The sequence below is a fragment of the Leptonotus elevatus genome, chromosome 12, assembly GCF_054856555.1.
Source record: "Leptonotus elevatus isolate MCC_2025b chromosome 12, RoL_Lele_1.0, whole genome shotgun sequence".
Classification (NCBI taxonomy): domain Eukaryota; kingdom Metazoa; phylum Chordata; class Actinopteri; order Syngnathiformes; family Syngnathidae; genus Leptonotus; species Leptonotus elevatus.
The window spans coordinates 12628559-12656551 of record NC_141250.1 but is presented as its reverse complement, the minus strand read 5'-3'; the positions used below and the strand labels follow the sequence as shown (position 1 = coordinate 12656551).

The 27993-nt window shown below is 39.1% G+C and overlaps 5 protein-coding genes across 8 annotated transcripts in view; 1 reads left to right on the top strand and 4 right to left on the bottom strand.

The window, feature by feature from the left end:
* Positions 1 to 6: 6 nt before the first annotated feature.
* On the bottom strand, positions 7 to 5531 carry dnajc3a (DnaJ (Hsp40) homolog, subfamily C, member 3a). Its single transcript, XM_086090558.1, has 12 exons — positions 5268 to 5531; positions 4182 to 4292; positions 3980 to 4104; positions 3641 to 3715; positions 3323 to 3475; positions 3068 to 3249; positions 2886 to 3005; positions 2527 to 2632; positions 2333 to 2456; positions 786 to 918; positions 550 to 698; positions 7 to 443 (listed from the first exon to the last, which is right to left on the bottom strand). Exons 1-12 carry the CDS (start codon positions 5347 to 5349, stop codon positions 304 to 306), a joined length of 1500 nt encoding a protein of 499 aa, XP_085946684.1. The 5' UTR covers positions 5350 to 5531; the 3' UTR covers positions 7 to 303.
* A 521-nt stretch (positions 5532 to 6052) lies between these two features.
* LOC147164612 (claudin-10-like) lies at positions 6053 to 8414 on the bottom strand. The gene is made up of 5 exons (XM_086091251.1): positions 8046 to 8414; positions 7102 to 7263; positions 6900 to 6981; positions 6578 to 6685; positions 6053 to 6497 (listed from the first exon to the last, which is right to left on the bottom strand). Exons 1-5 carry the CDS (start codon positions 8275 to 8277, stop codon positions 6266 to 6268), a joined length of 816 nt encoding a protein of 271 aa, XP_085947377.1. The 5' UTR covers positions 8278 to 8414; the 3' UTR covers positions 6053 to 6265.
* A 485-nt stretch (positions 8415 to 8899) lies between these two features.
* cldn10l2 (claudin 10-like 2) lies at positions 8900 to 14664 on the bottom strand. Of its 2 annotated transcripts, XM_086091020.1 has the most exons (6): positions 14561 to 14664; positions 12029 to 12189; positions 10663 to 10824; positions 10504 to 10591; positions 10237 to 10344; positions 8900 to 10159 (listed from the first exon to the last, which is right to left on the bottom strand). In XM_086091020.1, the coding sequence occupies exons 2-6, from the start codon at positions 12186 to 12188 to the stop codon at positions 9964 to 9966; spliced, it is 714 nt and encodes a 237-aa protein (XP_085947146.1). In that variant the 5' UTR covers position 12189; positions 14561 to 14664; the 3' UTR covers positions 8900 to 9963. The 2 variants fall into 2 exon arrangements, with proteins under 2 accessions (XP_085947146.1, XP_085947145.1); XM_086091019.1 differs by lacking the exon at positions 14561 to 14664 and having other exon boundaries at positions 12029 to 12292.
* Positions 14574 to 20459, bottom strand: LOC147164610 (claudin-10-like). Of its 2 annotated transcripts, none has more exons than XM_086091021.1 (5): positions 20246 to 20459; positions 16636 to 16797; positions 15173 to 15254; positions 14976 to 15077; positions 14574 to 14806 (listed from the first exon to the last, which is right to left on the bottom strand). In XM_086091021.1, the coding sequence occupies exons 1-5, from the start codon at positions 20457 to 20459 to the stop codon at positions 14656 to 14658; spliced, it is 711 nt and encodes a 236-aa protein (XP_085947147.1). In that variant the 3' UTR covers positions 14574 to 14655. The 2 variants fall into 2 exon arrangements, with proteins under 2 accessions (XP_085947147.1, XP_085947148.1); XM_086091022.1 differs by lacking the exon at positions 20246 to 20459 and adding an exon at positions 17109 to 17319.
* A 908-nt stretch (positions 20460 to 21367) lies between these two features.
* LOC147164609 (ATP-binding cassette sub-family C member 4-like) overlaps positions 21368 to 27993 on the top strand; it is a 41127-nt gene continuing 34501 nt past the window's right edge. For both annotated transcript variants that reach the window (XM_086090890.1, XM_086090889.1), the window contains exons 1-16: positions 21368 to 21537; positions 22011 to 22121; positions 23104 to 23224; positions 23302 to 23520; positions 23590 to 23679; positions 24067 to 24230; positions 24314 to 24439; positions 24503 to 24752; positions 25160 to 25267; positions 25403 to 25492; positions 25562 to 25753; positions 25856 to 25950; positions 26020 to 26106; positions 26184 to 26280; positions 26414 to 26635; positions 27836 to 27967. In XM_086090890.1, the coding sequence (XP_085947016.1) occupies positions 21464 to 21537; positions 22011 to 22121; positions 23104 to 23224; positions 23302 to 23520; positions 23590 to 23679; positions 24067 to 24230; positions 24314 to 24439; positions 24503 to 24752; positions 25160 to 25267; positions 25403 to 25492; positions 25562 to 25753; positions 25856 to 25950; positions 26020 to 26106; positions 26184 to 26280; positions 26414 to 26635; positions 27836 to 27967 (2178 nt within the window). In that variant the 5' untranslated portion in view covers positions 21368 to 21463. The remainder of the gene's footprint in view (positions 21538 to 22010; positions 22122 to 23103; positions 23225 to 23301; positions 23521 to 23589; positions 23680 to 24066; positions 24231 to 24313; positions 24440 to 24502; positions 24753 to 25159; positions 25268 to 25402; positions 25493 to 25561; positions 25754 to 25855; positions 25951 to 26019; positions 26107 to 26183; positions 26281 to 26413; positions 26636 to 27835; positions 27968 to 27993) is intronic.

Here is a 27993-nt window from a genome sequence, read left to right as displayed (position 1 = left end):
TCACTGTTCAAGTGTTTGAAGTGCATTTAATATACATAAATAAGCTCTTTATTTACAAGTCAAGATACATTCCAATCCTATAAAAATTGCAGTTTGCTTACCGGTACAAAATGATTTTCCTGAATGGTTGTGCATCAAAGGAAAAACGTACTTTGGAATGAACCCTTTGCTCCTCTTTGTTTGCATAGCAACGTGTCATATTCAAAATAGAGTTCCCAAGTTGACAAACTGCTTTAATCAAGCTGACATAAGTCCACATTCTCCTTTTTTAAATGAAGAATGATCGTCTGAGCTCCAGCGTCCTCAGTTGAAGTTAAATTTAAAGTGGACATTTCCCGATCCGAACGGGTTGAAGCCGTGGAAGTGATGGCCGCCTCCGTGGTGACCCTGCTGACTCTCGGGGTCCATGGGGTCTTCGCCGTGGTCGAACTTGGTTCTCATCTCTGCATGGAAATGGAATACTTATCAAGACGGGTAAAATATTGCCATACAGTTTCATCTTGACTTCGTATTGATAAATTGATGTGCGGCTGTTTTAGTTGTTCTCACCCGGGTTGGTCAAGACCTCCTTGGCCTGAGCGATGTCTATGAACTTCTTCTCGGCCGCCTTCTTTTCGTCTGGATCCTGGAAGTTGTCCGGGTGCCACTGTTGGGCCATTTTTCTGTACGCTTTGATGATCTCCTTCTTCTGAGCCGTCCTTTTTTTGCAATGGAATAAAAACCTCAATGGCGTTGATAAAAAAAAGTGTTGATTTTGTGACATACAGTATTTTTAAAGTTTGTACCTCTTGACTCCCAAGATCTTGTAGTAATCTCTCTTCTGGGACTGCTTGAGGAGGCGCTGAGCTCTCTCCTGACCTTCTTTGATCTGACGGTCATTCTCGCTGTATTTGGACGCACTCTCGTAGTCCCTAATAGCTGCAACGCACAACACGAATGACATTTAGTCACATGCATTCTTTTCAACATTCAACTTTATGCCTTTCCTCCTATGAGCCACACTGTAAAAACATTTTCATTTAATAATCTGCCAATATTATTTGATAACGTGGAGCTCATGTTTCAGCTGCTCGAGCCTGTTTATTCAACCAGTTGCACTAAAAAGGTGAATTAAGCAGCCTCAGGCAGCTGTGACACTTTAAAAGTCACCGCGAGCACGTCTGAGGACTCCTCCTATGTTTATTGTGCATTTGAGCTCAGTGACAGGATTGGACAAAACTGTCGTAGAGGTTGACGGGTGTGCCTGAATGGATGTTGCTATTAAAACTGTTTAACGGACACGACTGGGCGGTTTTTGAAATGTTAAAAAAAATATATAAAGTTGTCCATAATGTCTAAGTATCACATTCGAGTGACAGATTTCTGCAAACAGCAGCCGAGGATGTGTTTGGCAAAGACAACGCCAGGTGTCAGGTGGGAAACAAAATTATTCACCATCTGCCTTCATTGGATGTTGGATGAATTTTGCCCATTACATAAATGCGGAATATTTTGTTTGAATCATTTAGATGACATGAGAATAACTAATAATATTATGAGGAGGAAAAAGTTGCATTGTTTGAACAAAGATGTCTTGTATTTTTAGGGGGGGGGGGGGAAGAGTACTGTCAGGGGAAAAAAAAATTTTTTTTACGAGATTATTTCTTCAAGTTGTGATATTACAAGAAAACATTTATCCAAGGAATACAAGTTGCAATATTATGGGAAACTTTTTCAAAAAACAAATCCTATAATTTGAGTATGGCCCTTTTCAATTATAAGTAGCTAATATGAAATACTACCACCATTTATACACTCTTACATGAGGTTTCAGTGTTTATTGATGGTGGAGCTACTAGGACCCCTTGTGGTGCACCCCTGTCATAACAATCTTGTCTAGAAGGGCATGGTTGGTGGTCAGAAGAAAATTTGACCTTACTAGCAAAATACATGAGAATCCAATGACTTGAGTCCAAAACATTTCTATTACTGAGGATAAGTCATTTACATGTTTTTTTTTTAACAATAGTTTTAATGTTATGGGGGGGGGGGGGGGTCTATTGTTTTGAGAAAAAGTCACAATATGACGACGACAATGCAATGTTAAAAATGTACAATAATCGTGAAAAAAAAAGTTGAACTGTTGCAAGAATTAAGTTGCAACCTTACAAAAAAACAAGTTAATTTATTAGAAACGGGTAATATTACAGAAAGTTTTACTAATAAGAAAACAATTATTAATCAATTGATTCGTCATTTTCTTAAGTTTAGACAAAGTTGTAATGTTATGGGTGGGAAAAAAAGTCAGTTTTGGCATTTTTTACATGAGACATATCATGATGGCAGCACTTACCCTCCTCATACTGTTCATCTTGTATGTAGGCCTCAGCCCTGTCCTTCAGCGTGTTAACGTTGTGCGGGTCCGCCTGGAGGACTTCGCCGCACACCTTGATGGCTCGGCTGGTCTGCTGCTGGCCCTGTGAGAACCAACACCCTTTAACAGGTGTCCAATCAACACCAAATGGCAGCAGGGAGGGGCGGCCTTACATGTGTCAACGCATGGCAGATGCGCCCCTTGGCCAGGATCGTGAAAGGAGCCACGTTGGGCTCCGTCTTCATCACCGCCTCGAATTTGCTCACAGCGTCATCGTACCTGAAAAGGTCAGCGCAAAACGGATGAGATGATGTCTGCTGTGCAAGGGCGCCCACTAGTGGTAAGCACAGAATCATTTCCATATAAAGACAATACAGTCGCATAATAATAAAGGTTAAACATATTTCATTAAATTTTTGCGCAATACTTTCCCCGCCTTGTTTTTGATCAACAGGCTCAGCCTACTAGTGCATTTTACTATTGGTCATTACAGTAGAACTCTACGTGTGTTCTGGGCCAAACACAAACACACCTCTGCTCTTGGATGAGTTCCTCAGCAGCCAGGATCTGCTTGTTGAGCTTCTTCACCTGCTTGTAGTGACTGAAGCACTGCTTGTGATCGGGGTCCAGCTTAAGGCACTCGCGCACCTCACTGAAAACAAAGGAAGGTCTTGTTAGCAGTGTTCCACTGAGAACGTGTTCTTTTGTTCTTACTTGAGGGACATCTCGTGGTCTCCCAAGTTGTAGTAGATGGTGCTGAGCTGGTAGAAGGCGTGCGTGTTGTCGTTCCTCAACTTGGACAAGGCCTTCAGGTCGCTGATGGCCTTCCCCATCTCGCCCATCTGGACGAAGCAATCGGCGCGCATCTCGCGAGAGCTCACGTCCCAAACGCAAGTCTGTAACGTGGACACGGGTGACTCGAGCTGCGGGCAAAGACGACCGAGAAGTCACGAGGTTGAGGTGTCCTGCCTCGATGATGGTGTCGAGCAGGGCGGCGGCCGACGCGTAGTCTTTGCTGTCGTAGCTGCGGCGCGCCTGCGCCACCAGACGCTGGATCTCGTCCGATTTGGCCAGCTGGTTCTGGGCCTCGGTCGCCTCCTTGTCACTGGGGCGGACCTTCAACTGAAATATCACACACTTGCATTTATTTAAGCTGGATCGACTCAACATGGACACGCTTCACATTTCAGTTTGCGCTACTCGCAACCGGCAATCTAACTGCCGAGCAACACAGATACCTTCAGGTCAGGCCACATTTTTGTCCATGTTGTTGCACGGTCCACTCACCACCTTCCGGAAGTCGCTCTCAGCTTCGTCCAGCTTGCCTTGCTTCAAAAGGAGGTTTCCTCTCTGGAGGCGTGCCTGGTGAGGGTTAGAAAATCAATTTGTTAAATGACATATGTTGTATGAAGATGTACTTAACAGCCAGGCAAAAGATTAAAACCATTAGGCCCCCCCCCCCCCCCCATTCCTTTACGATGTCACCACAGGGGTTACAAGCGGAGATGAAACTTATTTGATTGAAATTAGTACACACGTCACTGTCCTGGCTGCTCAATTTGAGTCACAATTTAAAAATATGATAAACTGATTGTTTCTATTATTTCCTGTAAACGTTACACTCACAGATGTGAAGTCAGGTTTGAGTTCGATGACTCTGCTCAAATCTGGCAACGCCGACTTGGATTTGCCCATGGCCAGAAACACAGTGGCTCTCCTGTAATAGGCCAAGTAGTTCTTGGAATCTCCATCTGACCACAGGAGATCGATGTTTAATTACATGGAAATTCAGAGGCGGCATATAATATGAAGTTTTGAGGCCACGTACCCACAGCGGCATGGAAGTGAGATAGAGCGTCAGCTAGTTGTCCTGCTGCAAGCAGCTTCTTGCCCATCTCCATGTGGTGGTCCACGCTCCCTTCCCTGCCGCACGTGACTCCTGGCAAAACAACAACATACACAAATCAGTATACTCAGACTAGGGCTGTTTGATCAAATCTGCTTCCCCTTCCCTCAGAAAAATCTGGTTTCTAAATTCAAGCGAGCTGAAAGTCCCAATAATATTAATTTGCAACATCTTGATTGTTCCACATTTAAAAAAAGAAGAAGTTACTTTTCTTTACAGAAAACCATTTTGGCTATGCAAAAATGTTTTTGGGGGAGTGGCGAAACAATTACAGTGATGCCTTGCCTAATGAATTTAACTCGTTCTTGACCATGTTCGTATCATTTTCCCCCCATTGAAACTTTTCAGAGGATACCTGTGATTATTGTTATATTGTCTAACACTGCCACATAGCTGCTATTTCTTACTGCGTTTGTCATTCCACATTGTGTGTTAACATTCAAAGTAATGTGTTTTGCGTAATGTGTTCTTTTTCTATACTTAGTTTGAAAGCAAACTAGGAACGGCAATAAACAGCTTGATTGTTGTGAAATGAGGTGTGTTCAAGCAAAGTATTAAGAACACTCAATAGTCAAAACTTTGAGGAAAAACATCATTATAGATAGGTAGATAATTTTGGACTTAATTATTTTATAAGAACGTCACCGCTGGACTAAATCGATACAAATGTGTAAATGGTTTACTTTTCACAGGGGTTGCACTCATTTATGTTGAGCAAGTACTAAATATTTGAATTACTCTATGCCATTTTTTTGTCTTGAGTCACTTAACACAAGCATAGTTAGTTTAGCTCCCTAAAATGGAAAGAGTCGGTTTAAAAGTGTCCACAGTGCTACAATAAGTTGGAAAGGGTTAGCTAGCCTGCTAATGTCTTGACAGTTAACGGCTACGCTGACGTTAGCACAGTTATTCGATTTAGCTAACGCGCAACAAAATGACCAATAATCAGACATCTAGTGTCGTGAAATACTCCATGACCTATTTCCACGTTACAACTGTATGACTTACCTTCATATCGCATGTCAATCAAAACAAGAACATACGGCAAATAAGTTAGTATCTTGTGAGCCACGTGCTCCATGCAAACCATGGCTAAATCCCCCTCGAGTGGAGAGGTGACAAGTGTCCAAAAGCGACGTTATTACGAATGTGTTTCGGTTTAATGTCCAAAGCAGTCCCATGTGTTGACAACTTTCAAGCGATGAGCTGTAAAGAGATTCTCCTTCCTCGTCTCGTTTTCTGGCAGCCGCTCACAACTGTAAGGACCGGTCGTGGGGCACGCTGATTGGCTGCTGTGTTAGGGGAAACCACGCCCACCCCGAGAGGTTCAACTGAATGGAGCCACGGCAGCACACGAAGTGAGTGGATACACCCATCCAATTTTAGGAAGCTATTTTTGTTTATTTGTTTGTTTCCTTTTCTGTTTTTAAAGTAAGTCTTTACTGGGGGGGGGGGGGGGGGGGTTCCTGAACGCCGCCCCTGTTATTCAGATTTTATTTCCTGTGTCTGAATATTTTTTCTGTTTTTTAATTTGTTTCAGATTTTCTGAATATTTTTTCTGTTCTTCTAAATATTTTTTTTAATGAATCAAAAAATCAATAATAAAAAAAAAATCAATAAAAGTAATTAATATTCAATTTAAATTCAATAAAACAGAACATTACCCCCCCCCCCCCCCGCCCAAATAGAAATCCCCCCCCCCTTTTTTTAATTGGGCATCTTTTCATGTGGCTCAAAGCTCAAATCGGTTTGATATGCTAAATATTTATATAAATTACTTCCACACTTTAGAAAACAACAATGGCATTTATTGATCTTTATCTTTTCATGTGCAATTATTCTCACTTGTTAATGTTCTCATATAAAAGTCCCAAGGTTCATTTTAGGCATTGAAATTGCAATACGATGTACAAAACAGTCAAATGTATCTTTTTGGAAAACTGTCATGTAAATTAAATTAAACCAACACCAACAACCGTCAAACCACTGGAAAATAATTGTTGTCTTCAGACGTATGCATTTCCTGCAGATTTTCTGGTGCTGCTGGTCACCGCAGAGACGCTGATGCCACTGGCTCCGCTACTACTTTTACTACCACCACTACTACTAGTAGTTCCACGACTAGAACGACTACTCGGTGCTTTCCTGCTCTCACTCACATCTGAGATAGCCACCTTCTTCTGTGCAGGCACGGTTGTGTAGGGATCAGGGAACATGTAGGCGGGGTCTGCCTCATAACTGAAAAGAAAATGATTGGATTATTATTATTATTTTTTTAATTATGTTGCTGTTACTGTTAGCATGGTGAAGGTAAGTACCTTGATTGGCAGCCTTCCCTCCCTGCAAAAATACTGTAAATAAGACCTCCAACCACCAGTAAGGTTGAGCCTCCCCAGCCGATAAACACGCCAACACCGATTTCAAACCTAAATGGAAGGTCAAGTTGTTAATGATTCATATTAAAGGTGACCTGTTATGGAAAATTGACAATGGTACGACTTGAATAAATTGTTGGGCCTCTGGAAAGTCTCCCCACTGTTACATCTTAGTGAGGATATTTACACAACCCCCACCCTTAAAATATCCTTCACGAGGCCTGATACCAATACCTTCTTTAATTATTCACCAAAATGTCCTTACTTTTGTTCTCTGTAGTTAGGATTCTGGAATTCTGCTCTTATTTTGTTGCCATAATAGGAGAAAGCAGTCATAGAACACAATCCTGAAACAAAAAAAGATTAAAAATTTAAATCTACCAGCCACAATTATATTAAACACAGCTACCAAAATCTAATCGTATCCGATAATGTGTCTGTTACAAGTTACAACAAGGTAATCTTACCAGCAAAGAGGTAATTCATCCCCCCAGCAAAAGTCACTCTGGCCTTGGCCAACTCCGAGCCGCCAATCTTGGTGCACTTCATTCCCACCATGACCAGGACCGAGCCGAAGAACGCCAAGATGATGGCGGTGATGATGAGGGCGCGGCACATGTGAATGTCCCCTGCAGAAAAAGATTTCCGCACACAAAACAAATGGGATGCAGTGATAAGTGGTGAGTTAACGAGAGGCAAAGTAGTGCAGTCCCCTACCATATCCAGCAGATGGCGCTGTTTTATTCTGTTGACCCCACGAGTTTACATCAAAATGGCGTTTTACTGGGAGAAATTATGATCTCCGTTCATTGGATCCTTGTAATTTGTTTTGTGAGGATTATATTAGTTGCTTAATGTGATAACATTTGACTACTATAAACATAATATATCTCCCTGGTTTGTATGATAGTCACAGGCAAAAGCAATACAACGCTGTTTGTTTTCATCGTATAAAGGAAGCATTTGCATTGTGTTGCATTGGTGAAATGTCAATAGAGTCCCAAGTTACGTTTGAAGCACAGTAGTGTATATTGATTGGGATTAGTATTACCAATTTCATAATATTAGTAATTGGTCTACCTGGCAACAGGTGAAATATAACGAATACTCTAATTAAATATAGGACCACAATGAAAAATAATAATAATCCACTGATTATTTATATCACATACATATTATTATATATAGGCTACAGAATACTGAAGGTTAAAGTAAGTTATTTTAAACTAAAAAGGGAAACTTTTCCGTCAGCCACTTATGTACACTACGATATGTTTTCCAAAAAGTAAGCAATTATATACATATATTAGTGCCTTTGCTTTACCCAACCTCATGATTGTCATCTCATTTTTCTAAATTCATAACAATGTCACACAGGATGCCAAGTACATTGATATTGTCCAGTACTTACAGTTGAGTGCAAGCAAGGACGGGATGCCCTTGCAGTCGGACACACCCGTGGAATCGGACACACAGTCCTTCCACAAGTTGGAGAAGTAATTAGAGGTGGTCAGGACAATGCTGCCCACCTCAGACCAGGTCCAGATCTCGGTGGGCATGGTGGAACACACCAGGATCCATCCAGACACGCACACCACGAAGCAGCCGATCTCCATGTACATCACCACCGTCCTGTAACCCATCTTCGCTTTGAAATGAACAATTCGATGAAGACGCGCTGATGTGAGAGGTTTTCAAGGCAGCGCTGTGTGTTAGTGTGTCCTCATAATGATGATGATGATGATGTTGATGATGTTGATGTGAAGGTTGTTGGTGTGTGCGTCACCTCTTGTCAGGCCACTCCCGTGTTTAGTGAGGGTCACCGTGATGTGTTTGTTGTTAGTAGGAAATCAAAATGCTTACCAGCATGGCTACAGTTTGGGGTGTTGACTTCATGTCGGTGCTAAATTCAATGAGTCTAATAGGGAGATACTGTTAGCTAATGGCTTGGGAATTACAAGGCAGACGTGTAACCACTTGTACACTGTGCTGAACCTTTAAATACTGTAATCCAAATATGTGTAGTAATTTTCATTTTCTTTGCAAGAAATTCATAAATATACAAAAACAAATCATATGACAAATCAGGCTGGTAAAGAAAGTTTCTAAAACAATTATCATAATCTTAAAAAAAAAGAAAAAAAAAGCTCCATTAAGGAACCTGTCAAATAAAAACGTGAATTAAATGAGTAAAAATATGTACACAGCTCAAGATACAAAGATATATTTAAAACATTCTTTTTTAATCACTTTTTGGTTGGCAAGTAAAGCGTAAACACATTTTTTTTATTATTACAATTTTAGATCATTTAACCAACAGCATAAAATAATAACATGGATACAGTACAGTTTAGGGATGAAAGAGTGTTGCAATGTGAATTTTTAGATTAATTCCTTACCATTTATAAATGCAAAGGAGCATGAGGGACACAAATGACAAGTTGGAGAATCATGAAAATAAAATTGCAATAAAGAAAAAAAAGTTGAAAAGGTCACTACCCAACCCCGGATAAGCGGTAGTAAAAAAAAGTTCATTTTGATTAAGTCTGAATTTTGGGCAAAGGGAAAAGAAAATGGAGTTGCTCAAAAATTGAAAAAAAAAGTAATGGAAAATGTTGTACAGTATTGCTTTTTTGTTTTTGTTTTTGTTTTGTTTTTTTGCTTACTAGCAAAAAAAATGTACATTTGCCCAAAATAAAAAAAAATAAAAAAGTGAGAAAAAGTTGAAATTTCATGAAGGGGAAAAAAATATATATACAAGACTTATGTCTGGATTTTAAGGGGGAAAATCCTTGATACAAGTAATTAAGAGATTAAATCAATTGTTGTGTATAGTGTGTATTGTATTATATAATTTGAGCACCAAAAAAAAGGTATTACGCTATATACAAAAAACAAAACCATGAGACCAAAAGGCAAAATTTAAATTTTTAAAAACTGGTAGAATGAAATCATGTTATTTCCATCGAAATATATAATTTAACATGAAAAATATAATATTATAAGCTTACATTTCATGTAATTAGACTTGAATCCATCAACAAGAATTTGTATTTTATTTTATTTTTTTAGCAAATATACAATGTTTGTGTGAAATCCTTTGATCGATTACATTTGCAATGTTGCATTCATGTTTGAATGGTAATTTCTACTTTAATTTGTTCATATATATATACATATATATATATATATAATATAAAAAAAAGATTTCTTTGTCTAATTTTTATTTTTCTAACACATCAACTTTCCCCCACATAATATGACTATTTTCGTCTTACAGCGAGGCTCCTTCTCATACTCCTTCATAATCAAGAAACCATTTCCAGACATTACACAAAAGCGTCCCTTGCAGAAAACTTTTCTGGTGTTGCCGCAGAGAGTTTGGATATTTTGGAGCTGCTGGATCTTGCCGAGCCATAGTAAGTTCCGTAGAGCCTGTTGGGTCTGTAGTAACCGGTGTACATGCTTCTTCCTCGCAAGCGAGGGTCCATGTACGTACCCCCTCCATAGGCATAGATCACTTGACTGTGCAGGGAACAATTACATTCGTCATGAGATATTGTATGGCTGCAGATCAAGAAAGTGCTATCATTTTAAAATACCTTTTGGGTATGAGTACTCTGAAGACTGTAGCTGCGTAAAAGAGAGCTCCTAAAAGGATGAAAAAACTTCCAACCAATCCGAGAAATATGGGAGGACCTAAGTCGTAGCTAGAGTTATGAAAAAGACATAACTAACAATGAAAGGCAAGCATCTCTGTTTTGTTTGTGTGTATATATATATATATATATATATATATATATATATATATATATATATATATATATATATATATATATATATATATATATATAACTATGAAATTGTACCGTAAGAGTCCAGGTGCTAAGTTGGGAGCAAAGGTGTTCCTGGCAACCCTGTTGATATATAAGCAGTAGGCCGCAATATCAGACACTCCTGCGCACAGAGCAGCACGTGTGGGCAAAACAGTGGCAGGAAGACAAGTCAGGTGCGCTTGTTTTACTCACCACCCACAAAATGCAACACTGCGCCGGCAAAAAGCATCTTGTCCTTGCTTTGCTCGTCTCCGCCGAGATAAGTGCACTCCATACCCAGGAAGCACAAGATGGCGGCGAAGAAGCCCAGAGTCAGGCCGCACATCAGCAAGCCTCGCACGCCCTGGACAAACGCTTTAAGGCAAGGCAAGACAAAACTAATGAAATCCTTCACAAAATCAATCAATCAATCAATCAATCAATCAACCAATCTATCTATCTATCTATCTATCTATCTATCTATCTATCTATCTATCTATCTATCTATCTATCTATCTATCTATCTATCTATCTATCTATCTATCTATCTATCTATCTATCTATCTATCTATCTATCTTGCCTTTCCTGTCAAAAGAGCCATTTTAGGCCAAATAGATAATGAACATTTAAAGAGTGTTATGATGGAAGTGTGTTGGTGTTAGCCTAATGATGTACGGAGGGCCCAAGAGCTCATTAGAGCTGCACCATAAACACAAAATATGCAGAAGCCAATACTTTGACATTCATTTTCTTCTAGCTTTCGTCTTTGATGTATTTTTCCCCCTACATTTTTAGACTTTTCTGCCTTTCTGTCAAATTTCTAATTTTTCAAATATTATAGTCACTTTCTGCCTCTCTTCTTTTTCCTTTTTTGGACATTTTCTCAGCATTTTTTTATGATACTTTTAGAGATTTCTTATTTTGCTTTTGGACATTTTTTGAATGTTGTTTTCCGCTTCTTTATTTTTTAATTAATAGATTTCCTGACTTTTTTTGGGGGGCAATTCCAAAAATATTTTGTGGTAATTTTCTGCCTTTCTTTGCTTTTGGACATTTTATAGGTAACTTTTTGACCATTTTCTTTTTTGCCTTTTTATCCAATTGTCTGACATTTTTGGCAATTTCATGAACACTTTATGGTAACTTTCTGCCTTTTCTCTTTCTTTCTTGACATTTTATGATCGCTTTTTGGAAATTTTTAGGTAATAAAAAAAAAAAACTTTCTCATCTTTTTCTGAAAAAAAAAATTGGACCCTGACATTTTTGGGAACATTGAATTTTTTGAAGAATATTTTACCTGGAAAATGCAAATAAAAATGTAAATAATAATAATTTTTACCAAAATTTTAGAGAGATCCATAGGGAGAAGGGACTACAGAACCACATGTAGCTCCAGAGCCGCAGGTTGCAGACCCCTGATCCATCAAAATGTTCACCTTCTCCACTTTTTCCATTTACCAATCAAACGAACTGCCCTAAGATTAACTGGTGACCAGTACCAGGTGTAGCCCACCGTTCGCCCCAGTCCAGCTAGGCCCCAGCAGATTAGCATAAAATCAAGAACGAGCACAGTCTTACGCGTGACACTCCAGAGCACCGGGAAGTCTCTGCAGTTGGTGACGGCCGTGGAGTCAGTGAAGCAGTCCTTCCACAGGTTGGACCAGTACCAGGCCACCTTGATGATGAACGAGCCACCCTGACCTCCCAGCTGGCTGATCCTCCAGAAGTCCATGGCCATGCTGCACAGCACAAAAAGCCAGCCCAGCGTGGAAATCAGGAAGCCGCACACTTGGATCAGACGTTTACGCATGTCCGAAAGAAAAAGGCCACACAGTGTCGATGAGAAGTTTTTTTGGGTTGGTGTGATTTGTCGAGTGTGTGTCAGGGTGGACAAAGGCGGAGCATACTGTGTTTGTGCGGTGTGTCATCTGTGTTGATGAGGGTGTCTTGGCTGTTTACTGTAAACATACAGGAGTGTGCCATCTTCTAGATCCATCCAGCAATTCATTTTCTATAGCATTTTTCGTCATTAGAGTGATGGGTAAGATGGAGCCCAGCCCATCTGACCATTGGCGTAAATTGGTTACACCCTGGACACCGGTCGCAAGGTACATCAAAATCTGGAGTGTCTGAAGTCCAACTTGGGGGCCATTTGCAGTTCATTCCATTATTATTTTTTTTGTTGGCCTGTCGCCAGGATTGGATTGCTGACCACCCTTAGCTACCTCTGATGTTTATTGGTTCAGTTTGCTCTCTATATTGTAAATGGTTTAATGGGCTGCTTCCTCTAAATTGTTGGCCGGCCGAGTGAAATAATAATTGAATAGCACCACATCAGCCCCAAAAGACATCGGCGCCCACCGGGCATCTGCCCTGTATGCCAGCCCTGCCTGCCGCTAACTCTAATACAATTAAACATCAAAAGATTACAAGGCTGAAAGAGAGCAAAAACGTAATAAAAAGAAAAAGAAAAGTTGAATGCTACAAGATATGACACTTTTTATTAGAATTTTTATGGGGGGGAATGAAATTTTTTTTTGAACAAACAAATGTACAAATGTGCTTTGTCAACACATAGCTCAGAGTTTGATTAACCCCCCCCCCCCACCCTTTAAATTATGTTTAAATTAGGGATGTCCCAATTACATTGATAATATATATATTTTTGCACTTCATTAACCGATACTAGGTGCAATCTGATACTACTGGAAATGTGTCCAGTATATCGTAAGTGTGCTACCACTAGTCCACCAAACTGACAGAATGACACAGAGAGGAAGCAAACAAGCACAACACAATATACTCTACTGTACTTTCTAGCAGTTTAACTTTTATTCATAAACCATTACCAAGGTGCTCTTTTTTTATATATCAAAATGCCATAGTACAAAACGAGAATAGTAACACACATTGCAGCCTCTTTAGTGTAAATATATACAACCGGCAAAATGTAAAGTATAAAATAAATACAAATTATAATTCCCTTAGAATTTGAGTGTGAATTGCGTCCATCATATCATAGCAAATGTAAGCTAATGTGCGCCCCTAGTGGTTGCTTGGGGTGGCGTACATGACATCAGAGCAATCTGATTGGACACTTGCTGATATTACTGATATTTCATTTTTGCTGTAAGTGTACAGAGTTTAAAAATGCAAACATGTCACCTTGAAATTGCTGAGCAGTTAGCAATTGCTGTAGTACAACATTAGCGCTGATTTGTGACTTATTGTAAAGTATCAAAGTTCTGTTTATAGTAGACATTTTTTTCATTAGAATGTTTTTGTTGTTTCTAATAAAACACAGCGTTAATGTTTTTCCAACTGAATTTTTTTTTTAATTTGGTGATACAGTAGTCTACTTGGGTTTCATTGATAGTGTTTTTTAGGCTAATAAGAAACAAACATGCACAATTCTGTAGATATATTTATGGCAAACGAAAAGCAGCCTTTTCTTGTTCAAGTAAAAATAAAGTAAAATAAAATAAGTATTTGAAAAAAAATCTTTGATTGACTGAATATAAAATACTTTCAAAACTTTTATAGTATATGCACTTTTTTTTTTTTTACTACAGAAAATAATATATTTTGTTGTTTTGATGTAAAAATGGCAAAATTTTGGCTGTATACAGTATGCATATTTCTTTCACCAGACAAAGTTATTTTTGTTCTGTTTGAAGTAAAACTTACATGCATATTATTTTTTGCACGAGAAGAAAAAAAAATCACCAAAAGAGCTAGAAAATAAGTCAAATTAAGTACAATTATTAAAAGTTGAAAATGTCTGTATAGGATTTATATTAAACACGTTTTGTGTGCCTATTGTGTAAAAAACACACACAAAAAAACAAAACAAAACAAAACATTTGAGGATAAGTGTTTTACAATCAGAAAAACAAAGATACGTTTTTGTTTGTAAAACAAAAAAACTTAATTTCTATACAAAAATAACATATGTTGTTATTTAAGGGTAAAAAAAAAAGAAGAAAAGAAAAAAAAGAAGAAAAGAAAAAAAAGAAGAAAAGAAAAAAAAAGAAAGAAAAGTCAATTGTTGAAGAAAAATCAACACACCAATAGTCACTATTTCATTGTGACAAGTAATAAGAAATTCACCTGACACAAATGTTTCCTCCAGTGTGTGCTGTTATATTTTCTTCCACTCCATCTTACACGACTCACCAGGCGGCGACTCCTAATATTCACATCATTTACACGTATACGTTCTTATCAAAGTTGGGAGGCCTGGAGGAGCTGCTGTATTCAGGAGGCGGCCTCTGGCTCACAGACTGTCCTCTTCCTCGTTGGTAGGAGGAGATATGCGAATGTGAGGCGGCGCCTTTGTAGACATAATTCGTATGACTGCGGGTGGACAAACACACACAGCGCTGATTAACCATCCAGAAGCTAGCCTAGCTATCCCTAATGAGATCCAATACAGGGAATAATACGTTTTTGTATTGAATGTCATTCAACTGAGCAGGTGTTCCCAATAAAATGTCCTCATGTAACTAGTTCAGGGACGACTTACCTTTTCTTGCAGTCTGCCACAGAGAAGCACAGCACACCTCCACCAAGAACACAAAGAACAGAACCTGACCAACCAATGAAGAGTGCTGCTCCCAGCTCATACCTAAAACGGAGGAAAGGGCAGTTGTTGTTGTTTTTAAACAACGCAAATGTGACTCATTTGAAATCTTCTCAACACGAGAAAAATATATTTCTTACTTCTGTTCCACAAACAGTGGGTTGAAAAAATCTGATGTTATGCGATGTGCATAGAGGGAACATGCTGAAAGGGAGCACAGGCCTGAAGAAGAAGAACAATTCATACCGTATGAAGTCATAGAGTTGTTTTAGATGCTAAGTGGAACAACGGCACAGAGAATTTGGCATTGATTAGCAGTGCTTCTTAAACTTTATACACCAAGTACCATCAGAATGAGCAACAATAAAATTCTATATTCCTCAAAATTATATTTAATTTTAATGCTGAAATAAAAGGGAAACAACTGTACATAAATAATGAATAATTGAACTGGATAGTATGTATGGTGGTGTAAGTTCAATGTATGTAAATAGAATAAACACAAAAAGGTAGTGAAGTTAAAATGTGAATGTATTGTACTTAATAGTAAAATACAACTGAAATATATTTAGGAAAGATATTGAAATACTGAAATATATTTAGGAAATATATTTAATGTACGGGGCTAGATTAAAAAAAAGAAAAGTTTAGGCCACCATAACTTGAGTTTGCACATTAAATTTTGTGATTCTTACATGTACCACTAGAGGGAGCCTGCAGAGCACACTTTAAGAATCACTGTATCTACTCTAATACAGTGATTACATGCAGGCATCTCTTAGGGGTAAAATGACACTCATGGTAGCCTTGTTTGTTTGTTTGAATGATTTTTACAGGGATATTAAAATATACTTTAAAAAATTGCATAAATTCCTATATTTTCCACCTATAATTCTTAAAATAATTATGATATAAAAACACTGAGCGGCACTATATGTCATTTTGTTTTCAGGTGTCAATTTGACAGGTAGATGACATGCCCAATTAAGTAGGTAAGGAGTATGGGGTTAATTATTAGAGGCAGGAAATACGGTAACAGAAAATAAACAGAAAATATCAAAGTTTGTGAGGGAAATTCACTATTTACCTCTAGCTACAAAAAAACAACAACATGGGAAATGATGTCCATGCAAAAATAAAATAAAATAAAATAAAACAAATTGATCTGAAAAATTACGGTAAGTTATTTTTGGGGTAAACAGAAAAAGTCAGCAAATTGGTATGAGCTTGTATCCTCCCCCTGGCCTTTTTTTTTTTGATACAGAGAAAAATGAGGATACAGTAAATGTTTGGTAAACAATAACAAAATAAAAACATCTTCATAAACACACTTTAAAGACTCTTTCTGTAAACAACAAAATGGAGAACAAAACCTAGCCTACATGCTTTTGTTATAAATTAAATTGATGAACAAATATTTAGCTAAGCACACAATAATGTTGAATTTTGTGTTACAGTAAGTGCCAATGTGACCAAAAAAACGTTGTTGTTTTTGGGGGGGGTTACAGCATTTAAGAAAATAAAAAAATAATCTTGTCTTATCCTTAAAATGAAAAGGCCTCTTAAAAGGCAGGAAAAAGAGGATGAAGGCAAAATTTCTTACCACTGAGGATAAAGTTGACGCCTGCGAAGCAGGCGGTCCTCGCTTTGCTCTTGTCACTTCCTCCAATTTTGGTGCACTTCATCCCCACCAGGGCAAAGACCGTACCAAAAAAGCCCAGACAGACTGCTGCAATCATCAGCCCCCTGCAGGCCTGGATGTAACCTGTAGCCAGAGATCAAAAACAACCTCTTGACCTTTTGACAAACGTGCACATAAAGCATGCAGTCGAATTAGTCACGAGATGAGATTTAGAGGCACATATTAGCTCGGAACTAGCGAGCCGTGCTCGAAACCGCCTGAGGCTCAGGGTCAATTTCCTTGATAGGCTTTAAGAATCAGCCAACTGAGGCTAAACATTGACACATTGAACGATAAATTTGTCGATCGCAGCGCTCATGGAGATGATTTGCAATTTGATGTTTTAAAATGGAGAAAGTTTGAAATATCTTCGAAAGGGCAAAAGTGCAGCTGACCATCCAAAGCCAGCAAGGAAGGAAAATCTTTGCAGTTGGACACTCCGGTGGAGTCGGTGACGCACGTCTTCCACAGGTTGGACCAGTAGGTCGCCGTGGTGATGACCGTCCCGTCCAGCGAGGACACCTTCCAGTAGTCTGTCGGCAGCGTGGACGACACGAGAACCCATCCCGAGGTGGCGAGCGCAAAGCCCAGGATCTCCTGATACATGCTGCTCCGAATGCTGCTCTGCACCGACCGCGTTGGCGGGACCAAAGTTTGATTAATGGTTCCCAGGCGACACTAAGTTGGTTAATATGTTATGGACTGTTGCATTCTGCCACAAGGAGTTTGGACTTGAACTTCAACAAGAGGTCTGACGGTTTGTCATGTGGTCCTCTAAGCCCTTGCCAATTATTCATACTGAAAAATGATGGAGGCCCTGATGTAGTTTAAAATTAAAGGAAGAGGCTTTGGATGACCAATACATTCAGTCTGACTAATAAGTAACTAGTGAGAATTGTGCACTAAAACTTGTACTGCTTACCGTATTTTACCGACTATAAATAGCACTTTTTTCATAGGTTGGCTGTTCTTGCGGTTTATACTCCGGATTGATACATGAAAAAAATATGCTCGGTGAATGTAATTTCACAGACAGCCACAAGAGGGCACTCTGTACTTATACCATAATATACTACATACTTAATGTGACTTACAGTAAACTCCAGTGCGACTTATGTATGTTTTTTTTTAACCTAATTATGCATTTTTAGCCTAGTCCGGAAAATACAGTATGTGTTTTTTAAGCCATCAGCCCTACAATATTTAATGTAATACATTGATACAACAGGATTACAAACATACAGCTTTTTAACACCCTCACTGATTTATAAAATGTAAGCGACTCCCCAAAAAATAATCAGTGTGTTCTTACGGGTCTTATCAATGTCCGCATAACCATATTCAAATATCCATCTGCTATTCTGTTGTGTTGAGGGTTGTCCCAGCAGACTTTGGGCAAAAGATAGCCTACCTACATCATGGGCTGTTCGCCAGCCAGTCTGTTCTAAAAAGAACTCATTGACGATGGGACAATTGTGATTTCCCAGAAATGTTGATGTAGTGATCATTTGAAAATGTGGACATTGGCAGAGCATGTTGATATTTATCAGCTTCCCAGTTATTATAAAAACTCATTATTATGCTCACTGTCTTCACATAAATGAATATCATTAATTTAAATAATAACTAGTGTCCAACTGATATTGATTTTTTTTTTTAAGCCTGGCGATTCTAATATTTGGTGGAATAAATTTCCGATAACCACATACACTAAAAATAGGAATAATAGCCAGAATAAAAAACTTTTTTTTTTTGCCTTTTTTTGTGGGGGGCGGGGTTGGACATCGTTATATCTTTGTCTTGTGTGTTAATGTGCATTGTTTACCCTTTTGGATGGCTTATTTTTTGTGTGTAATGTTTGACCGTTTTAGAATAGATAATATTGTCCGATTAAATGGTTCGAGCCCTACAAATACCATCATTAAAGGTAATTTGAGCAAATTTATTATTTCAGAAGTGTGTATGAAACTGGTAGGCCTTCCTGCCATTAATCAGATCCTAAGAAGTAGCTCTCAGCTTCAAAACGTTTGGTGAACCCTGTTGTAAAATGAGACAGACATTCACTTTTGTGTTTGCACATACACGCGTGGACAAATTGTTTGTTACCGCTCTGTTAATGAAAGAAAAATAACAATAATAATAAAATGAATAATAATAAAAAATAAATAGTATTAACAATAAATAAAAAACGGAAAACCAATAAGAATCAGACATTACTTTTGAATAGGGTTCAAAAAAATTCTTAAAGATTATGAAACAATTTATCAAGGTCTCTCTCTCTCTCTTTTTTTTTTAAAATATCACAAAAACCTAGCATTTAAACAGGGGTGTGAAGACATTTTATATCCAGTGTATATTGTCTACACTACCATGCTCAGCACTGTGAAACACCAAGAGTATTATTACCTCTGTCATTTTATGGATAGGTGCCCTAAACACAGTGTCTTCTGATTAGCAGAGCAGCAGTGGAGGCACTTATAAAAGACTAGTAGCGATCATGACATGTTTTCAAATTTATTACAGTTAAAAACAATTCACACTTAGCTGCAGTGTCTTTAGCATAATTTATGCTACATAATACATAACATTTGTCCAGGATTTGTCAAGCCAAAAACAAAACATATGTGAATGTGTCACCGACTTCCTGTCACTGTTGTTTAAATTCCTCACAACGGTTGTAACAATTCATTGACAGCATGCCCTTTAATTCTTAGCGAGCTGTAGTATAGTGCAAACAAATGTTTGCATTCTATAGCAGGTAAGTACATCCATCCCATTGGAGACCAGTGTGATAAAAATCACCCTTAAACTTTAGTTTAAAAAAAAAAAAGATATGATCTGACTGATATAAGATCTCACAAAATGTTTGTACAAAATCATGCAAAAGCATTTTAAAAATAATAATTACATATTTTAACAATTGCATGAAGAGCTTTTTTTATGGTTCACCCACTGCATAGCATTACATTATATTTGTTTAAAAAAAACAGTACTTGTACTTACAGTATCTTTTATTTAGTGTAGAAAATCATACATTGTGTTATGCTCCCACTATAAATTCTGATTTGATCTCAAAGACAAAGGAACAGAAAAAAGGAAGATTAAAAGTAATTTAGTGGTAGTTGTAGTAAAGTAGTAAATAGTGGAAAATAAATGAGAAGTAGTTAAAAGTTAAGTTAAAGCAAAATGACAGATTCTTGTATTTAAATAGCTCACACTTCACATTATTTTGCATGTCATCATATAGTTTCCAGTGGTTTAGAACTGCATCATACTGAGAGCTGCTTTTCCCATGGAGCTAAATAAGGTCTGTGTGGCAAATTTTGTGACAGCTGAGTGTATGCCAGTGATGAATATTTTCTGCTCCTTAGCTGTCACACACCACAGACATTTCCTAAAGTTGCATCACTATAAAAATGATATTTCACCATGAAACGAGACAAACGTGCCATGCAGTGTGGGATGGCGGCGCATTGAGAACCTCTATTATTGTAGAAATAGTTTGAAAGCAGTCGCACAATGTGCCACTTACCGTCCAACTTCAGGATGGTATGGTGCGGCCTACAGTGGAGAGCTCCGATGGCGTTCCCGGCGCAGTTGTTCCATAGGCCCTGCAGCACCCATGTGGCCGTGATGACCGAGGACGCCCGGCTGGTGGCCTTCCATTCATTGGACACCGTGGCGGCAATTGTGGCCCCCAGTCCCCCGAGGCCGCTGATGAAAGCCAGGATCTGCAAGCCGGACATTTGCTGGCTTTCACAATTCAATGTGATCTTTTTCAGTGGAAGAAATACACGCAATCGCCCCGGTCAGGTAAATTACACTTTGGACATGTGTTTTCACTGCGATGATTTACAGACAGGACATCTCTCATGGTCAAGGATGGACACAAGGGCCTCAAAGTCAAACAGTAATTAAAGTATGAGCTGGGAGTTAGTTATTATTTTTCAGCAATGCCAAAGCACCTCCTTTGTGTGCCCGTGTTTTGGTCTCGAAGTGATACCATGCATCATATTAACACAAAGAACGGTAAAATAATAATTAGTCATGTTTCGATGGAAGCAAAGTCCTCCTTCAAGTTCATCATTCAGAGAAAGAGGATGACTCACGATTTCAAGCTTCGTGTGTGTGTTTACTGTTCATCTACTGTATGTATGTATAGAGAAATGTCAATACTCTTCAATTGCTGTAATAGATGGATGTTGATTATAATTGTAGAAAATAAAAATCCCCAACTGTATTAATGACTTGCCATTAGGTTTATAGTTTTATTTGTGACGTAAAGGCTAGATGGATGATTTACACCAAATGTAACTATGTTCTGATTGTTTCAATAAAAGTAAATACATAAAAAAAAATACTGTACACCAAATGTACCACCAGATAGCGCAAAACTTCACCTCACGTTTCACTTGTGTTCTGCTTGACACGTTTTATTTAATGTTTGTCATGTACCTAACGCTTATCCATTTGGTTGTATGCGTATAATTTACGTTGTTTGTTGTTGTTTTAATTTGTTGCTATTTTTAATCATATTTGGCAAGCAAGTGATTGACACTTCTGACAACCAATCGCAATCGACAATCGGCGTGAACAAGTCCCGTTTACACGCCCATTGCACGCGCCGGCCAGTTTCTACTAGAATCAAGCGTCCATCTCAATGTTGCCATAAACTCGACCCGTTGTTCATTTGTTCTTTTTAAAACTAGCTTGGCGGCAGAGAAAGTACCCGTGTTCCTTGTCCAGTGACATGGAAGCTCTGGGTCAAGACGTGAAGGATAATCCGTCGTCAAAGGCTAATCTTGTCTCCAAGCTTTTCTTCTGGTAAGAAATCTGCGACAGCCGTCATTGACACATGCACCACCTGCTTGTGTTGGCAGGTAGCTACCACCAACAGAAGACTATTCATCTCAAATATTGTACACACTGTTTATGGAGGACGAAGCTGGAGTTTAATGATAATAATTCGTGTTCATGTAGTCGTGTTATTCTTAGAATAGCAAATTAAAGTAGTCAAACTGAGTGCCTGTCATTAGTTGGCAGATTGTACACAGACGGGACACGTCCACTTTATTAGGTACACCTGCGGCACTCTAGTCTAGTTGAATCTACAGTAAATATTAGTATGGAGAATACTTGCACTCTAGGCCATTAATATAAAATAAATACAAGGGGGGGGGGGGGGGGTCATGTACAACATAAAATGTTGGTTATCTTACTTATCTTCTACGGAAATAAAGTTTAATTATTATGATATTACTATTATTATTAGCATTGACAATATTTGTACTTGGTAGTTGGTTGAATCCATTGTTCGGGATCGGCTACAAAAGGAGGCTAGAAGAAGATGACATGTACAAGGTTCTTCCTGAGGATGCTTCTAACAGACTTGGGAAGGAGTTACAGTGGTAAGAATAACTGTAATTTATTAGTAATATCTTTATGCTCGTTATCTGCATTATGAACAAGAACATTTCAGGCTGTGTGCCATTCTAAAGTATGAAATAAAACTTCGCTGACGGGTTAAATGACAAAGTGTACGGTCTGTTCACTTAACTATGTAATACGACTAGACTCTTTGCAGCGAAATAATTACTCCATATTACAAAATAGTACACCGGTCCAATGCACTACAATATCCCCATCATTTTAACAGTGTGCAATAGTAGCAGCAGCTGCCAATGTGATGCCATGCAGACAACTAAAGCCACAATAATAAATATGTTATTAAAATTCTCATCGCGTGACTCAAAACTGTGTAAAGCCACAAATACATAGTCACAACACTACCCCCACCCCCCAATTAAGGAAAGGTGATATTGTGTTTGAGGATGTGCTTGGCGTTCGGCCCACCTATTAATAGAAAGTACCACTTGAGCTGCATTACAAAACAGACTGTTCTCTTTCACTCTTCTCACTATATGGCAGAAACACTTTGATTGAGTGACTTTCTTTAGGCCACATAGGAGCAGAATATGCACTCAAAATTGAGGTAATTGTGCCAAGTCTTGGCTTCCCCCATTCATTCGCACATGACATTTGGTGTCATGCTGTCTGGTCAACAAGCTTGCTTGTCAGGGGGGTTCCAATAAAAGAACAGCATGGTGCTGTGAGCAGCTCTTTGAGCTGACGACCCTCACTTGTGCGAGTAAATGATATGGTACTTTGCATCTCATATGAAGTTAGCCAACAGGTCAATGGAATTGCTCAAATGATTTATGTTTAACATGTCACATTTCTGCCCCGTCACGTCAGTCACTGATGGTGTAGTACTGGCTAAATATCGGCTCTGCTCGTAGCGGGACATTCGCTCACTTGCCCTAAGGCAGACTTAGGAACTGTTTGTGTTTGTCACTGCAAACAATAACACATCTTTCATACTTTTCAAAGGTACTGGAGCCAAGAAGTTGAGCTTGCGGCAAAAGATTTACGTCAGCCTAAACTCACCAAAGTCCTCATAAAGTGTTACTGGAAATCCTACACTCTCATTGGAGCATACATCTTCACACAGGTGCAGTCAAAATAACCAGCTTAAATGAGACGATGATGGATTTCATGTGTTTGAACTTGTCTGGTTTACTCCATCAGGAAGTCGTCAAAGTCATTCAGCCAGTGTTCCTCGGTAAGCTCATTGAGTACTTTGAGATTCCTGACGCCGCAGGACCAACTGCCAAGGCCTACAGCTGCGCGATGGCCATCTGCTTTTCCACTGTCTGGATAGCCATTCTTCACCATCTCTATTTCTACCATGTCCAAAAAGCGGGCATGAAAATCCGTGTGGCAATGTGTCACATGATCTATCGTAAGGTACAGATTGACAAGAAGATTATTGAGTAATTATTTAGTTACTCCTTGTAACACATTTTTCCTGCAAAGGCTCTCAGTCTTAACAACATGGCGCTGACGAAAACGACGACGGGACAAATTGTCAATCTGTTGTCCAATGATGTCAACACATTTGATGAGGTAATTATTTGAAAATGAGCCTATCCACATTATTAGGTAGACTTGTAAAAGTTATTGCGTTTCAGTACAAGAGCTACAGTATATCCAAATGCTCAGTTTTGATTGACTTAGACTGGAAATGTATGGTCGCAGATGAATGAGCCACCCTGGACTGGTCGCCAGCTAAACACAGGACAATTTTGATTGATTCAAATGTACTAATTTGTTGTATTAGTGAATTTTAAGGCTGCATAAGCTGTCAACTATAATCACCATATTCATAAAATATTTCACTCTAGTTTCACTTTTTGTGTTGTAATGAAATCTAATTTACCACAATATTCTAATGTATTGTGGTTCACATGTATATACAGTATACTGTACTATATATTTGTCACGTTCTCCCAGGTAGCATTGTATCTGCACTTTCTGTGGATTACCCCCCTGCAAGCAGCAATGGTGATAATGTTATTGATGTATTGGATCGGTCCATCATGCTTGGCGGGAATGGCCGTCTTCCTCATCCTGATACCAGTGCAGTCCATGTTTGGAAGGCTGTTTTCCAGGCTGAGGTTGGCAATGATCAAACGGAGCCTAAAGTAGTATCAACTTTTTGTATCGGTACCGTTATTGCCATGAGTGTCTGTCGTTCTAGGGCTGACAGTGCAGTCCTGACTGACGACAGGATACGCACAATGAATGAGGTCATCTCTGGGATCCGTGTTATAAAGATGTACGGGTGGGAGAAATCCTTTGCTGCGCTTGTGGATGAAGTCCGAAGGTAGCCTGTCTTCATTATATATCCCCGTGCATCGCCTGACAACTTTTTTTTGTGATGGCACAGAATGGAAATCTCCAAAATAATGAGAAGCTCCTACTTGCGAGGCTTGAACACGGCGTCGTTCTTCGTGGCCAGCAAGCTCATCGTCTTCCTCACTGTTTGCGTCTACGTGCTGACGGGCAGCCAGCTTTCTTCCAGCACTATCTTCATGGCAGTTTCCCTTTATGGCGCCGTCAGACTCACCATCACGCTCTTCTTTCCCTTCGCCATCGAGAAGGTCTCGGAGTCCCTCATCAGCATCCAAAGAATTCAAGTAAGAATGCAGATTTCAAGTTACATAAATGTATTTTCACCTGCCACATTACATGCTCTGTTGAGCTTTGTAAATGAACATGTTTCCATGTTAAATCCCCAAAAAGCACAATCCAATTCAGATCTGGATTCAACTTAATTAACATGACAGTTTTTGCTCTTGTAATATATCAATGAGTGGATTCTCACCAAAAGTCAAAAAGCAAAAAACGTTGAGTAAATACCAACTCTTAATATTAATGAAATCTTATTTTAAAAAAACCCATCATTTTAAATGAAAACCCTTGCGACAGTATCAATGAAAGTGAGCGTTATTGCTTTGGATTGTGTGTTTATCTAAGGGAGTGGGAGGTGAGTGTTTATCACTATTAATACACTGAATGAAGTTGTTGGCATGATCCCTGTTAGGATTTTCTCCTTCTGGATGAAGTTGCTCCTCAGCATCTGGGACTCCCGTTGGAGAAGAAGAAAGACTGTATGGTGAAGATTCAGGATTTAGTCTGCTATTGGGACAAGGTCAGCTCAATTTATCATGTTAGCTTAAACAGTTGAGACGAGATGTTCAATAATTGCTACAAGTGCTAAATACGGTCGGTAAACCTGAAATGTTTGAGACGATTGTTTTCAAGTCATTGCATGTTCCGCTGACAGATGCAAGAGGCTCCAACCTTACAGAATGTGTCCTTGACAGTGAGACCTGATCAGCTGCTTGCTGTCATTGGTCCTGTTGGGTCGGGGAAGGTATCGTTGCCATCATGAGTAACTTGTAAAGTAAGTATGGACTCACTCTCATTCAATGTTTTGTGCCAGTCTTCGCTCCTCAGCGCCATCCTGGGAGAGCTGAGCCAGGAAAGTGGCGTGGTCAAGGTCCGAGGGCATCTGACCTACACTTCGCAGCAGCCCTGGATTTTACCCGGCACCATCCGAAGCAACATCCTTTTCGGCAAAGAGCTCAACCGCTTCAAGTATGACCGAGTGCTGAGAGCCTGCGCCCTCAAGAGAGTGAGAACGAGTCCCGTTCCCCGTCAGGGTTCTTAGACCTGCACCTTATAGTAAGGCCAGTTTGGAATAATTCTGTAAGGGGTGCGTTTGGACCCTGTCCAGGACATGATGCTCCTGCCAGGTGGTGACTTGGCATCCGTCGGAGACAGAGGGGCCAACTTGAGTGGAGGACAGAAGGCGAGAGTCAGCTTGGCCAGGTGTGCGCAAAAGAAAAACACACTTACATTTGTATTTTTTTTAATCCTCTGACTGAATGTGCTTTTCAGAGCAGTGTACCAGGATGCAGACATCTACCTGCTGGATGATCCACTCAGCGCTGTAGATACTGAAGTCGGCAAGCACATCTTTGAAGAGTAAAAGAACTGCGCTGTGTCATACTTGAGCCGCTTTCTGTTGAAGTATTTTGAAACTCCCATATTCTTTCCCACAGGTGTATTTGTGGACTTCTGAAGAATAAGCCACGTGTTCTCGTCACTCACCAACTGCAATATCTGCATTCCGCACATGAAATTGTCGTCTTAAAGGAGGTGAGTGAATATGTCATATTCAGAGTTGAGCTGGAGCCTGTCCCAACTGACTTTGGGCAGGAAGCGGGGTACACCCAAATCAGTTCTTATTTTAAAACTAAAATGTCCCCCACAAAACAATCCATGTTTTCAGGGTCAAATGGTGGCCAAGGGGAGCTATAGAGAGTTGCAGAGTGCTGGACTTGACTTCTCGTCACTCCTCAAAGAGGAGGACAGCCAAGAGGAAAGACCGAGCACTACCCCTCTCAAGGCAATGACCTCATTTTGCCCCTCTACACTCTCTGACAAGTCCATGTCGTCCATGTCTTCCTTGTCCGCCTCCTGCTACTCGCTGATGGAAGAAACACTCACACCGGTAGGTGTAAATGGAACGTCAGGGTGCGAATGTCGATTTTGATAGGCAGGTCAAAGATGTTTTTGACAGGCAATCCATAAGTTGCCACCGGGAGGCGTTGCTTTAACAATACTGTATGTTTATTATTGTGGTTGCAGAGATCTGTGTTCTTCTAATATTTTGATACTTATGTAGCCAAAGCTAGTGAGACAGCTCTCAGTATGATGCAATAAAGCTCCACACCACGGGCCACAATAATAAACATCTTGTCAAACAACAAAGGCATTCAGTAAAATGCTGACTTCCGTTAAGGCTAAACTGTTTAGAGTTGAGAGAAAAAGTTAGAGAAGCTACAAGTAGAATTATGACAAAAATAAAATGGCAAGATTTTCTTATAGAGACATGACACATATTGTGCTAATTAGGAAACATATTTGTTACAAATGCTGACAAGATACTTAAAATAAAAAATAATTTCTTGGACTATTACAGCTTTAATCTTGTAAAATGATGTCATATTAAATTACAACTTCATTGCAAAAATTATATATTTTTTCTAATAATATCCCAACCATATTCTCGTAAAATTACATTTTTAAAACAATGCTTTTTCTTCGTTACTGTATAACTTTATTCTCCTAATATTAAGACTTGACCCTATTCTCACACATTATTACAACTTTATTCTGTTTATTAAAAACAACAAAACAAACAAACTACAAAGCGCATTTCTCCCCCACTTCTGTAAAATTATGGAATTTTTCTCAAGGTATTATGATTTTAGTCTGATAAATTCAATATTTTCATATTGTTAAAATTCTGCTAAAGTTAGGCTTCCCCCCTATATATTACCACTTTAACTTCATCCATGTGCCTATATTGGTTTGCTAAGATTCATGCATTATTCTCAGACAAATGTCAAGTATTCACCCAACAACGACTGTTTAAAACTATTTGGATCTACGTGATAGTCCAGAAATCAACCAACCAACCAAACAGCAATGAAAACCATCAGTCAATCAAAAGAGGATTTTATTCCTTGTGAACCTATATTGTGTTCATTCAGCTTCTGGTATTAGATTTTGATATACAAATACTGTACAATGGGAAAACATGTGTGCTATGTTTCCAAATAGCCTCTAGAGGGCAGAACAGCCTTATTTTCCCTTGAAGCATGCTGTTCAATGATGGGGTGACTGACACTGCACGTTGTATGTGCAGGCAGCGCAGCCCACGGAAGAGGAAAGGCGCAAGCAGGGAGACATCGGCCTGCAAATGTATGCGCAATATTTCAGCGCGGGCGCCAACTTCCTGGTTCTTCTCCTCCTCTTTCTCCTCAATATTCTTGCACACGTGAGTCCATTCAAATTTGCGAAATG

Excerpts from the sequence above, each read along its gene's own strand:
- LOC147164612 (XM_086091251.1), bottom strand. The coding sequence starts at position 8,277 with ATGGGTTACAGGACGGTGGTGATGTACATGGAGATCGGCTGCTTCGTG. Across the intron at positions 6,982-7,101 it reads GATGAATTACCTCTTTGCTG|GATTGTGTTCTATGACTGCT; the intron begins GTAAGATTACCT and ends TTTTTGTTTCAG. Across the intron at positions 6,498-6,577 it reads AGGGAAGGCTGCCAATCAAG|TTATGAGGCAGACCCCGCCT; the intron begins GTACTTACCTTC and ends TTTTCTTTTCAG.
- LOC147164610 (XM_086091021.1), bottom strand. The coding sequence starts at position 20,459 with ATGTCCGGCTTGCAGATCCTGGCTTTCATCAGCGGCCTCGGGGGACTG. Across the intron at positions 16,798-20,245 it reads TACCATCCTGAAGTTGGACG|GTTACATCCAGGCCTGCAGG; the intron begins GTAAGTGGCACA and ends CTCTGGCTACAG. Across the intron at positions 14,807-14,975 it reads GTGGCAGACTGCAAGAAAAG|TCATACGAATTATGTCTACA; the intron begins GTAAGTCGTCCC and ends GTCCACCCGCAG.
- cldn10l2 (XM_086091019.1), bottom strand. The coding sequence starts at position 12,260 with ATGCGTAAACGTCTGATCCAAGTGTGCGGCTTCCTGATTTCCACGCTG. Across the intron at positions 10,825-12,028 it reads GGTGCTCTGGAGTGTCACGC|CGTTTGTCCAGGGCGTGCGA; the intron begins GTAAGACTGTGC and ends CTTGCCTTAAAG. Across the intron at positions 10,160-10,236 it reads AGAGTACTCATACCCAAAAG|TCAAGTGATCTATGCCTATG; the intron begins GTATTTTAAAAT and ends TTCCCTGCACAG.
- dnajc3a (XM_086090558.1), bottom strand. The coding sequence starts at position 5,349 with ATGGTTTGCATGGAGCACGTGGCTCACAAGATACTAACTTATTTGCCG. Across the intron at positions 3,476-3,640 it reads AGAGCGACTTCCGGAAGGTG|TTGAAGGTCCGCCCCAGTGA; the intron begins GTGAGTGGACCG and ends GTGATATTTCAG. Across the intron at positions 3,006-3,067 it reads GACCACGAGATGTCCCTCAA|TGAGGTGCGCGAGTGCCTTA; the intron begins GTAAGAACAAAA and ends CTTTGTTTTCAG.